This window comes from Mastigoproctus giganteus, chromosome 10 (assembly GCF_048544385.1).
Source record: "Mastigoproctus giganteus isolate SK-2022 chromosome 10, ASM4854438v1, whole genome shotgun sequence".
Classification (NCBI taxonomy): Eukaryota; Metazoa; Arthropoda; class Arachnida; order Uropygi; family Thelyphonidae; genus Mastigoproctus; species Mastigoproctus giganteus.
In genome coordinates, this window is record NC_143584.1 from 138,255,210 (window position 1) to 138,269,059 (window position 13,850).

The following is a 13,850-nucleotide window of genomic DNA, read 5'->3' on the forward strand; positions in this document are numbered from 1 at the left end:
AGTTGAATCTTCATTTTACCCAAAGCTTTTTCTTTTTTCAGATTCGTGTTTTCGCATATATTCGCCGGACATTTTAAATCACGTCAAACACAGTTAACGCAATAAATTATTCTAGGATCAGAATATGAAAAACTGAATACAGCTCACGTCTTCTTTTAAAACTCACACTATTTTCTTAAAATGTCACACGACAAACTTATTCCGCTATTTACTCCAGCTCTCTTTACATGTAACTCACATGTACATATTTGTGAGTACAACTGTTTTTAAACAGGAGAATGCACGTTTAACTCTCTACGAAAGAAGTCAGTTTTAACAAGATAAGCATGAGACAACAATTATAGACGTTTATACACGTTCATATGTGCATGCGCTGATCAAATGCTCATACTTGAATTACGTCAAAAGATGTAATTCGCAGTCAGTGTGTTAATGCAGTATAAATTATTATAAGAAATATTTTACTCCTCTTATCCCACTTTTCAGAATAAGAGTGCCTAGATCCTTCAAACGTTACAGTCCGGCCCTGCACAGAGCTCTGTGAAAGACAGAGGTTTTCAAGCAGCGTAATGTGTGTTTAGTGTTGTGTTGTTCTTTTGACTATTTAGCCGTCCCTTGTGGGACGGCTAAATGGGTCCCTAGTGGGATCCCCCGTTGCCCACATTTTGCCGAAGAGGCAGGTCAGGCAGTAGAGGGGTCGCTTAGGTACTCTGGTAGTCCCTGCCACCTAGTTTCCGAATATTTCATTCAGTGGCAAAGGCCTTAAAAAAAAAATGCGTGCGTTAAGTTAGAGTAGAGGTGAAGACTGAAGGGGAATCAGGGAGAGGTATTGGGGTGATAGGGAAGGAAACTTCCAAAAGGTCAGTGGAGCAAGCCGCACTAGGAGAAACAGGGGGAGGTAGGGAGGAGAGAAGAAAAAAGCCCGTTCTACCCCCCTCCATGCCTAGGGAAGAGGATTTAGAGTGAACTAGGTTAGGGTACTCACTTCAGACCGCCAGTTGGCGTGGTGGCAGCGGATCTGCACATGGTCTCTATCGGAATGAAGATTTCTAAAGCCTAGATAGCTTCAAGTTTAGTTTGTGCCTGGTCCAAGTATGAGTCCAGTCCGTGGTTAGAGAACTAGGAAGCAGCAGTGTTTTTCTGGATTCCATTTTACTCATTGTCCTGTGCTGCCAATGGCAGAGTCAATTAAAGTCATTGCTGCAAAGCTTAAGTTTGGTGTAAAAATGTTGGAGAGGAATAATCAGGTAGTATCAATTGTCTTGATGCCAGGTGCCATGTCTTGTTTCATGTTATCGGATTGCTAGTCCAATCCAGTTATGGTCATCATCAGTGCTTGTCTTCCTAAGTCTTCTGAGTTGGACAGGAATGTCTCTCCCAATGGTAGGTATCCCAATCCTTAATTCGTAGAGATTTCTTGGCTGGTTTTAGTTCTGCATCCGCAGTAGTGCTCTTCGTCGGGTGAAAGGATTCTGAGCGAAGTTCGTGAAGGCAACGTAGTCATCGGCATGGTCGAGGATGCGGTGCTGACGGTCTCTCAGAGAGAAGTGAATTTTTGTAAGTAGAATACATCGCAGATCTTCATAGCACAGTGATACATTATATGATCCCAGGTTTCTGGGAGGATACAGTGGCAAAAAAAATCTGGGGAGAACCACTTCGGTGTTTCAGGGTAAGTTGTTGAGGAATTTCCGCGCAGTGTCTCCTCTTATAGAATTACTTCATTTTGCTTGCCAGAGTTATTGCAGGGGGAGAGTCAGACGTTTCTTCTGGCGTCTCCGTAGCCAGGTGGGAAGGAGCAGCAGTGCGTACCACACGCTTCTTGATTAGACCGGGGTTCGAGCCCGTCACCACCAAATATGGAGGATGCGGAAAGGTCAAGGAATGACCACCGCATATTCCGGAGCAATATGGCCTTAGTTGCTAATGCTCCTAAAAACCAAACAACAACAACGTTTCTTCTCTGCCTTAATAGTATTTGTTGGGTTGATTGTGAATCGTAAGACTGTAGTTGCTTTGAAATTGGAGATATTGTATGAGAGACCACATCTGGTCACTTCAAGATCCAGCGGGGAGCATTCCCGTCAGTACCTGAAAGGTATGAGTGCTGACTGTGCTGTAAGCTTTTGTGATTGAGAGAAGAATTTTCGCTGATTAACGGCCATTATAGCCTTTGGGTACCAGATTCCTGAAACGTAACAGATAATTGGAATGAATACAGCTCTGTAATATAAGGAGAGAGTACGTTTCTCTAGACTTAGGCCACCGTCGTACCGGGAGACTCAGTTAACCAAGGCGGTGTAATTACGTATATTCTGAATGTATGCCAGGTGAGGAGTAAAAGATTTTTGTCCAATACGATTCCTAGGTATTTTAATTCAGTTGCAAGTTTGATCGTTCTTTTTTGGATTTTTAGTTGCGGCGGTCTCTGTATGTTTAGCGTTCCCTTCAATAGGATTGAACATGTTTTGTCTGGGGAAACCTGTAGTTCTCAGTAGCCCAGTTCTGTAAAAATTGTGATCGCTCCGGTTCCAGTTGCCTCCAATTGAAGTCTGCTGCCTGCTTCAAGGGTAAGGACAAGTTCCTCCGCGTACGCCTGGGAGTTAGCATTAAGCATATTGATCGAGAGAATTCATCGATAACAGTGTACTCTGTACGCACATCAGTTGACCTGAATGTAAGGCGTTCTAACAGTGATGGTACGGTTTGATAGCTATTTGCAGATACATTGGTATAGATTCCTGGGCAGGTTTGCTGCGCGAAGTCTGCCGAGGACGCTTTACCACTAGAGGGAGTCAAACGCCCTGGCAAAATCGAATGAAATGGCTAGGAAGTATTTTTATATCAGTAGCTTTGGCGGCCGCAATAATGCAATCCAGAGCGTCCACAGTATAACGACCCCTCCTGAAGCCAAATTGGTTGGGAGACTGGAGATTAGCTCTCTCATAGTGGGATGTAATTCTTTTGTGAAGAAGGTGCTCAAACAGTTTGCTGAGATAGGACAGGACAGGAGGGCTACTTGACGATACAAGTCAGGTTTATGCTGTGATTTGTTTGGAATTTTTGATATGAGGCGTACGCCTACCGTTTTCCAGGTGTGCGGGAAGCTTCCAACTCAAAGGCACTGATTGAAGAGGTCAAGGATTGGATTCAACCACTTTTTTCACAATTTCGGGTTCAAGATTGTCAGTTCCAGGGGATATACGGGGTTTGATTTTTTTTTTTTTCCAGCAGCTCCAGGGTAAATAGCGGTTCAACATCATCTGTGGAATAGGCTTCTTTTTTTTTTTTTCTTTTTTGATTTGGTAGTTGTTGGCGCATCGGCTTCTGTGGCCATATTGCACCTCCCAAGGTTTTTGCAGTACTTTGATCCAAGCCCGAGGCGGGAATCGAACCCGCGACCTTTGTGTTGCCGGGCAGGTACTTTACCCACTCGGCTAGCCCGGTCTGCTGGAATAGGCTTCATTATCCTGACCTAGTTTGATCTGGTGTGTGGTGATTGCCATTGTTGGTTGTCTGAAGATACAGTCTAGGATATTATTTATCGAGCTTTGCCACTTGTTCGTCATGGAGCCTGTGGGTGTTTCTGTTGATTTTATGACTTCGCTTTTGGGGAGTTTTATTAATGGTGTTTCTATACACCAGTCCACAGGGGTCTTGGTTTCCAACTGCATAGACGAGTTATTCCCATGACTTCTGCTTCCGATTCCGAATTAGCTCCGTGTGGTTATGAAGAATTTCATGTCTTCTGCGTTAGAAGCGAAGTTCAGAGATATTGCCAAGAAAGGTTCCAACGCCGCCTCAAATAGGGTCGCCGATAGGATCCCTCCCTGGGGTATACCGCTAGTAACTGTATGATGCCTGAAGATTTTCATGGGTGACTAAGAGGTGCCTAGTCCTAATAATTGCCTCGGTGACGTCCAGTAGTTCCCCATATATGTTAAAATATCTTCTGAGAATATTTAGCAGAGCAGGTTATTGCCAAATTATCATAAGCAGCTTTTATATCAGGATGTCCAGCTGCACTTTACTTTTGAGCACATACTCGTATTGAATTCCTAGCAAGGTATCCATCAAGTTAGTGGTGGTGGATCTGCAAGTAGGGGAGCCTGTGCTGGAAATAGTGCTGAGCTAGATTGGATTTTATTGCTTTCCCAAATGTTTTTAGGAAGGTACAGCATATGGATAAGTGGGTTAAGTCCTTGGATTCTTCAATATGGGTACTGATCTCACATAGTAGCTTTTAATATCCTTGGTATGGTTACCTATTCTAAGATCTGGTTAAAGAGATGCAAGAGAGCATCAAGGATAAACGTGCTGCATAACTTTATCAAAAATTGTGGGAAACCGTCTGGTCCCACCTGATTTTATTTAGTAGTGTATTGAATTGCCATATGCCGACAAATATGAAAGGTGTAGTTTACATTATGGGACACCAGAACACCATACCAGATGTGATGTGCTTTCCCCATTCCACCCTCCCTTAGGGATGTTGAGATCCTAGATACAGCAAAGGCAACATCCTTTGTCGGTTGAGCTATCATCTTGTCCACTGCTGCCAGTTTTAACTCAATGTGATTAAACCTGCCATTTTTGAATACTGTCGGTACAGTTTGTTGACTTGGGGGCTGGGGCTCTATCCTCAGATCTTCAGTAACATGAAGCTGTTTTTGCTGTTATTGTAGTACGGTTTTAGGAGCATCGGCGAATAAGGCCATATTGCTCCGATTTTCTGTTTTGTTGGACGAAAAACTAGAATTTCCAGGAGAAAAACCATGCTTCCCTCGCCTGAGACTAACTCAGCCACGTTGTGAAAAAGGCCCATAAAAATTCCTCCGTCATCGACGAGATTCGAACTCTGGTCTTTTCCACCTAGTGTGGGAGGACGGCGATCCAACCAACTGTGCTACCCACGAGTGACATCATGCCCTTTCATGTTTTAAATAGTAAAGCACTCTCAACGTTCGTATAGAAGTAATGCCAGCTCTAGGAACTGGTGATTCATCATCAGTTACTATATTGGAAGAGAATAGCTGTCATGCATTTTATGTGGTTTGGATGACACGTCTGTACTAGATGTATTTCTTCCCCCATCCCCCATTCCTTTACTTAACGAACATGTATTAGTGCGGGAATGCTCGTGAAGGATGAAATGATAAATTGTCCTCTTTTATTAACTGATGGTATTAGGATATTCAGAAAGCAACATAAGCACATATAACTATTAATTGAAGTTTACTACTTAACACTCTGATAAGACTACTGTAGAAGGGAATAATATTTGCAAGAAGTTCTTATAGATCAGTTATATTACAATCATATTTAAAAGTATTTTATTTATACTTTTTAAATGTACAACGTAGACTACAAGAACGCTAATGACATGATATTCTCAAGTAAAATTCGTCATTCTTTGACGGTCCTTAATTTGTCACAAAAATGTTGAATGTGATCACAACATTTTCGAACACGGCGAAGCGTGTTCGAAAATGTTGCTTACAGGTGGGAATTACAGCAGTCTATTCGCGAACACGACTCGCAACATTCACATTCAGTCTCCGCGAACATTTTCACAAGCTTTTTTATCGCAGATTTTAGTAATGTATGGGCGCCACCAATAAGAAATGCTTTTGAATTGAAGGCGGGAGGAAAGAGGATCAGAGTTAGACCACATAAGTGATGGCGGGATGAAGGTCACGAGTAATGGAGGTTTCAGAGAAGACGATGCTCGAAGTCGGGAGATGCAGAGGTAGAATTTAAAGCTATTTAGCAAATAAAAGCTTTTTAGTAAATTATGACGTTGATGATTAACAATCATTGGAACTTCATTTGTCGTTGTCTTCTCCGTATACTTTAAGTGTGGTACTGTGGTATCATGTACACTTCAGTGGAGGAGACGATGAAAATAAATAATCTTAATCTGAAACAATCTTTCGTAACAAGAGGAAAATATGTGAATATAGAAAATTTAAGATCTTACACTAAGTTGTAGATTATGTTCATAGGTGAGCTTAAAAGAACGCCTGGATGGGTACTTGTTGCCTCATACCTGTTGACACTTCGTGTAACAATTCGGTTCATTAAGTTATTATTGAAATCATTCACATCTAAATAACTACTATTTCTCATTTTCATAATGCATTAGTTGTCGACTGCAAATCCAGACTTATCTCTTTCCTATAGATAATCATTCTCCTCTGAAATCAATAGGAAAGAGGTAAAAATTATCCTCCTATTCATTAGGCAGTGGTACTTTCATTGACGGACTTTGGCTGATCCAACAGTAACATTTGTTAGGGGATAATAATTGCCTTATTTTCTAACTTTTTTCAATTTATACTTGAACACACGAATATGAGGGGCGTTCAAAAAATTCGTATTCCAAACTACTTCTAATGAAAATATGATTGTACAGTATTTTTTCAGCATGTAGTACATCTTCTTGTACATCACTGTACCAGATCTGAGTTTAATAGATCCAGTCCTTTTATGCAGGTGATTTTGTGAACTAAGGAGTAGAAAATTTTCGAAATGGAACAAAAAGAATTACGGGCGATGATAAAATACCTGCCTTTGGAAGGAATATCCCCGCAGAAGATTCGTGCTGATACCTTTGCGAAGATGCAGATCGTTCTGGACAACCCTCCACACTAATCGCGTGCTCGTTGGTTGGTTGTTCTAGGATTTTAGGCATATCAGCAACTTAGGCTATTTTGCGCCGTATATAATGTCTGTAAATTGCATGTGTTCTGTAGTCGATTTTTCTGTTTTCTGGACGAAAAATCCCAAGTTTCAGTGAGAAAAAAATTATGCTACTCTCGCCTGAGACTTACTAACTTAGCCGCACTTTGTGAAAAGGACCCATAAAAATTCCTGGCGTCATTGACGGATTAGAATTCAGCTCTTTTCCACCCAGTATGGGGTGGAAAAGAGCTGAATTCTTTTTCATCTTCAAAGATTTCGCCAGGATTATACCAACCGTGTGCATGACCTAGTGATGCAAGACAGCCGAATGACTATTAGGTGTATAGCCGAGTCTGTAGGTATTTCAGTTCGTACTGTTGATTAAATCCTGGCGAAATCCTTGAAGATGAAAAAGTCAGTGCTGGATGATTCCCACGAATGTTGACAAATGGCATGCAGCAAGCGAATGTGCATCACTGACTTGAACATGCTTCGTGAGGATCCACGAAATTTCTTGTCCTGGATTGTTACAATGGATGAAACATGGGTCCATCACTTTGACCCAGAGACTAAAAAACAATGTTAAATGTGGAAACGTCCATCTTCTCCTTCTCCAAGAAGTTCCGTGTTGCTCCGTCAGCTGGCATGGTGATGGCATCAATTTTTTTTTTTGGGATGCAAGCATCATCATGATTGGCTACCTGGAAAAGGGCACCACTGTTACTAGTGCATACTACCGCAACATCATAAGGCAACTTCATGATGCCATCAAGGAAAAGCCGCTTGGAAAATTGCGACAATGTATCTTTCTCCTTCACGGCAATAGTGTTCAGTGAGTTCAAATCCTTCACGGCAATAGTGTTCAGTGAGCGTCAAATCCTTCACGACAATAGTGTTCAGTGTCTTTCTCCTTCACGACAATGCACCCAGTCACCCCCCTACTAGATTGAGATGACTGCCATACAGATTTCAGGATTTCAATTGCTTCAGCACCCACTCTATTCTTGTTGCCCTTAGTAATTTTTTTTTGTTCCTCCAGCTGAAGGATAACGTCTGTGGGAAAAGATATGCCTCCCACTCTGAGATGGTCGCAGCTGTGGGTGCGTGGTTGGAGAACCAAGGTAAAAGGTTTTTAATTTTTTTATTGTTTTTACAGTGGGATTAAGGCACCAGAGCATCGGTGGGAGAAGTGCATTGCAGCGGCCGGGAACTGTATCGGGAAATAAAATGGGAACCATAATTATACGGCTTTCCTGTATGAGTACAATACAAACTTTTTGAACCACTCTCGTACGCACACACACTGAAATAGTATTCTTTCTGTACTAAAATAAACTGACGAACGAACCATCTCGCTCGAGCTCGATTGTTGAACCTTTACTGCTCACGTATTCTTATTTGGTACTGCACGAGAAAAGTTATCGAAACTTTTTAAACTTCAGATGTTCAGTAAGAGTGATGTAATTACCCATATCTTTCAAAGACATGTTGACCAACGTGGGTGACTGGCTTCCTTAAAAGTTGGGCCTGTTATACCAATCGAATGCCATATGTATGTATGTATCCTGAATGGTTTTTTTTACTCTCTTCAGTTATTAGATGAAGGGTTGTGGAATAATGAAAAACGAATTTTGAGAAGAATGAGATAGCCTCGCTTCACGAAACTCTGGTGGGAGGGAGAATGTTTATTTATTTTTGGCTAATGCAGAAAAAGTTCGTTTCCTTGCATCATTTGCCCTTACTACTAAATTGCCCTTAAAACTAAAAAAGGTCGTGCAAGTTCTAGAAAGTTCAAGTACAAGAAAAATCCTACAAGTTTTTCGCCTCTGGTGGGAAGTATTCTTCAATTTCGGATAGGAATGGTTATCGAGCCCTGGAAACAACGTTTTTAACTACAATAGTAGCTACAAGCGCAGGTAAATTTGATTTAGGCCTATACAATTAAGGTTGCCAGCTGACTACGACAGAAACAACAGTGGGCAGTCGGTTTCATATATCCGCAGCTTCCCGTTTTTTTTTTTATCTGCAACCTTGCCTTTTTGCGTATTCGCATCAGTTACTTCAAAGTAGATATGCTTTCTGGATAGTTTCTATAAAAATGCCGGATACACGTGAGGAAAGTTTGGCGCAAAAAAATGTTCTCACTGGAAGGAGGTAGATTAATAGAGATAAATAAATATTGATATTAACGGCCCCAAGCGTACACTCATAACAGTTTATTATGTCTATCGAAGAGTGTGTTTGCTGGTCGATTTGTATGTTGTGCTGGCCGAAAAACCCGGAATAACTTACGCGGGGTACACTACTCACTCCATCTGAGATTCGCTAACTACGTCCTCGATTGAAGAAGACTATAAAAATTCCCCCGGCCGTTGATGGGAATCGAACCTATACTGCTCCAAAAAAGTCGCAGCCAGCAATGTAGCGTGCTGAATAAGCTTCAACGGAGCAATTGATTACTCTAAGAAATACTAATCTAAAATATAATGGAACTAAATTAAAAATTTATTTATTAATTTAAATTAAATTAAAATTCTGAAAATTTATGATCTGCAAGTTATAATTTAAATTTTATTGCCAAGCTTCTCATTTTTTTTTTTTTTTTTTTTTTGGAGAAAACATTCTTTTACATAAAACAATTGAGAGGTATATTAGAAAAAAAAAACAAACTGTTACTTCATACAGATTCAGTGAAGAAGCTTATGTTCATCTGTTCATAGAAATTTGAAATTTCACTGAAGCAGTTAAAGTCTATTATTCTGGATTTTGTAACAATAATAATGATTAAAGAACAGTTCTGCCTAAACAGAAACAATAGCTTCAAAATTTATTGAAACTTGAAAAATAACTATAATGAAAACTGAATGTAATTAAAATTAAACTAAAAGACATATAAAATGATAATTAAACTTGCGTAATTAAAAATACCTGACATTTATTATGTCCGGTATTTGCTTAATTTTTTTACTGAATAGTAAGCTTAAATACCGGACTGTGTGGGTCAAAACCAGACACTGGCAACCCTATAACCAAAGAATTCTTTGAGCATGCTTGCTGTAATGTGCAATAAATTCTTTGTTCGACTTAACATTGTTAACATACGTTCACCACCAGTACGTTGCTCACTGCAGTATATTCAATACTAAATTTATTAATTTGACTAGCTTCCAAGATGTAAGAAATACAGAGCGTACTGGTTAATCATGTGTATTTCATATTTGTTGTTTACTGTAAATTTTAAATCTTTGCGTCAAAGTAAGGTTATTTTTATTATACCTCTCTTAAGAAATTTCTTTAATGCTATTTTGAATCGCTGTAAATTCATATTTAAATCTTATACGACATTTTGTACATGAATTTTTTGCGGCAATGGCGTCGCTCCTAATTACAATTTTTACCTAAATTGGTATCACTTACCCCATCCTACTATGTAGAAGTGGATAAACTTGATCTCTCGGGGGAAGACAATGACGATACTTGTGTGTAAATAGATCCCTTCGAGTAGCATCCACGTGAATACGGCTGTCCCAGAATACTCCAGCAGTACGTAGAACATCTCACATAGGATCGGCTATTGTTGGTAAAGAGATAAATGAAATCCATTAACCCCTCAAAATTGTGGATGACTATCACAATAACAAAGGGTAAAAAAAACATTACATTGCTAGGGTTTCCCGGTCAATACATTTTCTCTTTGTTTCTTTAGTGATTTACTCGCAGTTTACTTTTCGTGAAGCCTCGAAGTTGTATGGAAACATAAATTACTTAATACGATACTACCGTCCATCAGTTAACCAAGGATAGTAAAAAAATATAAATATGTTGATTATACTGTAATTGACATTTCAAATTTCAAACTGCCGATCATGAGGCGTTCCTTTTGAAATTTATCCTCTCTTTCAAGAGGTCATATAAATTGGGTCAGATAATAATTTGCAATTCTTGGAAATTAAATATATCAGGTTTGTCTTAAAAGCATTGTTATAAAAATGCTTGAGATGGTGGGCAATAGGAAGAACGGAAGTATACGCATGAAATGAATGATAAGTAATACATGTATTAGAAATAAATATATTCAAATCTTCTTGATAAGTTTTGTTCTCTACTTTAAATTTCTGGATTTTTTTCTCAATCTTCCAGCATTCTCACGATCTAGATAATGCTGCATGATTTGCATTGCAGTTTGGCCATTTCATTATTTCTGATGGGCATTCTGTTTGATTGTGCTCTGTGGATCCATGTCTTGGGCGGACTGGTACTCAACGGCTTGCTTTTTTGGAGTTACCGTATTTTGGGCATTTATAGCATCTTATTGGGTTAGGAATGCAGTATAAGGATGTACTCGGCAATTTATAGCCAGCTTTCACTGAGCTTGGTAGAATTACTTTGTTAAAGTTAAGGATGATAATGTTTCTTGTGGGTACTAGAATGCCATTTTTCTTTATCAGAATGCGTTTTAGCTTGCCTTACCTGCTGATCACTTAATTCTTGAACAAGTCTTTTGTGACGTTCATTAGGTCCCATTCCGTAATGACACCTTTAGCTTCGCGTGTGGTGTAACTTGTATATTTACTCCACAGAAAGATGAGAGTTTCAGAATGTGGTAGCATGTTTCTGATTGAGTGTTTCCACCAAGAGGTCTCCGGATTTAAGTCGTCGTACCATTTTTGGTGAGCCTGCTGCATTCTCCAGGTATCGCTGAATGGAGATATTATTTAGAGACTCGTTGGTGAAAGAGTGAAATATTAAAAAAGTAGGGTAATTTTGATTTGGTGCTTCTACTTTCTGTATCCTAGAACTGATAGATGAAAGGTCATTATTTCCAGTTGGATACATTTCTTTGGATGCCGGATTAAGCGAATTAAACTGGGGAAAGTATTCAGATCCCATGTTTGTCCGCTAGCCTTCAGGGGTAAGATCTTTTTCCCCAGGTTTCGGCCTCATCATGTAACGAGTCATTGGGCCCTCGTTGGTAGCACAGTTGGTAGAATCGCCGTCCTCCCCACACCGGGTGGAAAAGTTCCGAGTCTAGTCGATGACATGACGAATTATACTCAGTTTGGTTGCATACAGTAATTCGTCCCCGTATGACTGTAGTAGCAAGGAGGATGAAGACTGTTATTTTATAACTTTATCATTACAACAGGTTTGAACCTTATGAAGCTATTTACAAGTATGAAAAATTTGAAACTTTATTGCGAACAGAGAATTTGGAACTTAATGAAATTTAGCATTAGTAGAGGCATAAGATGCAAGAAAGCAAGCTTATACAGCATAAGCCAAAAAAAAAAAAAAAAAAGAAGCCATTTCACCCAACCATTCACTCTAAAAGTTTGTCCACTTCTTCCTTGAATTTATTTAAGTTATCAACTTCCACAACGAAAGATGGAAGTTTGTTCGAGCAATCAACTACCTGCTAGCTAAAGTCAAATTCCCGAACATTATTCTATAACTGTCTTTCCTCAGTTTGAAATTATGGCTCTTCAGGTTCGTAATCTGAGCAAGAGGTAGAATCCCATCAGCATTGAGCCTGCTCAACCCATTCAAGGCCTCATACACTTCAATCAAATCACCTCGCTTGTGTTTAGTCTCTAGACGCCGCAGTTTGCAAAACTTAAGCATTTCTTGGAAGAGTACCCCTTCATTCTCCTCACCAATCTTGTTGCACTTTTCTGTACTCGTTCTAGCAACTGTACATCCTTCCTAAAATGAGGCCTCTAGACCTGTGCGCATTACTCAAGTTGACAATGCCCCATGACCTACTCTGGCGCCTGTCTACACTGCTCAGAAAACTTCATATCTGACTGCGCAATTACCCCCAGGTCTTTTTCATTCTCTACCACCCTGAGTGTAGTACCACACTATTGGTACGTTTCTCTGGAGCTACTTCTACCCATATGCAGTACTTCGCGTTTATCAATGTTAAACTTCAGTTTTCACTTCTCAGCCCATCTGCCCAACTTTTCTAGATCCTATTGCAGTAGTATACTGTCATTAACAACCCTGCAAACTTTTGTATCATGTGGAAACTTGGATATTAAGCCTGATACACCATCAATATCATTGATAATATTGATGAGCTCAACACCGAACCCTGGGGAACTCCCTTAATAATATTATTCCACGAAGAGCGGTGTCCATCGATTACCACTCTGTCTTCTCCCACTCAACCACCCTTTTATCCATTGTGGCTTCTTTCCCTTAACGCCATACTGCACCAGTTTGTACAGTAATCTTCTATGTGCAGCAGTATCAAAAGTTTCCTGAAATCCAAGTATATGATATCAAAATAATTTTTTGCATCCAGTTCCTTTGTAACTACATCATAGTATCCAATGAAATTGGTGAGACGATTCTTCCCCTTAACAAACCCATGCTGTGTCTGAATTATTACTGCAGTCTTGTCTAGATGATCTTGTTATGCTTTTTTAACCACTGACTCCATATTTTCTCTGGAACAGAGAAACTAACAGGTTTGTAATTACTTTTGTCACCCTTTGATCACCCTTTGTAAATTGGAGATACATTTGCACATCTCCAGTCCCGTGGGGACCTCACCTGAGTCCAAGTACTCCCTCATAATTGTGGCTAAGGGTTTGCTTACTTCCTTTGCCGCCTCCTTTAATATAACTGGATAGATCCCATCGACCCCAGGTGCCTTTCTTATGTTTACCTTCAACAACTTCTCCTCCACTTTGCTCTCAGTTATTAAAAAATCATTAATGTCGTTGTTAGAGTTTAATAAGCTTCCACTTCCGTACAGAATTTCTTAATTTTTAAGTGTGATGTTTCGTGATTACTGTATATTTTCTTCTGGGGTAAATAATTATCAAAAACTAGATATTTCAAGTGACTTTTATCCCAAAATCGATGTACATTATTTATAATCACACATTTAAATAGAGATAGGCTGAGAAAGAGTAAAAAAAGACGTATTTTTGAATGTGGAATTTTACCTGTACAGAGCACACCACGTAGAACATCTTTTTTTTTTTCTTTTTTATTTTGAGAGGGAACTTAGCTTTGCAAGATCATCTCAAAAAAAGTATTGAGAAACTCGCAATCTTAAACAAAACGCACATTTATTGAAAAAATAATTAGATATCTGCAGAATATTCGTTTTAATGACAGCCCCAATTTGGGACGACTAAGTTGTGATAGCAAGT

General features: G+C 39.5%; 1 protein-coding gene across 1 annotated transcript in view; it reads right to left on the minus strand.

The window, feature by feature from the left end:
* LOC150079311 (PDF receptor-like) overlaps positions 1 to 13,850 on the minus strand; it is a 133,947-nt gene that overhangs the window by 64,650 nt on the left and 55,447 nt on the right. Inside the window, exon 5 of the mRNA XM_090383028.1 lies at positions 10,102 to 10,255. Coding sequence (XP_090239154.1) covers positions 10,102 to 10,255 — 154 coding nt within the window. The remainder of the gene's footprint in view (positions 1 to 10,101; positions 10,256 to 13,850) is intronic.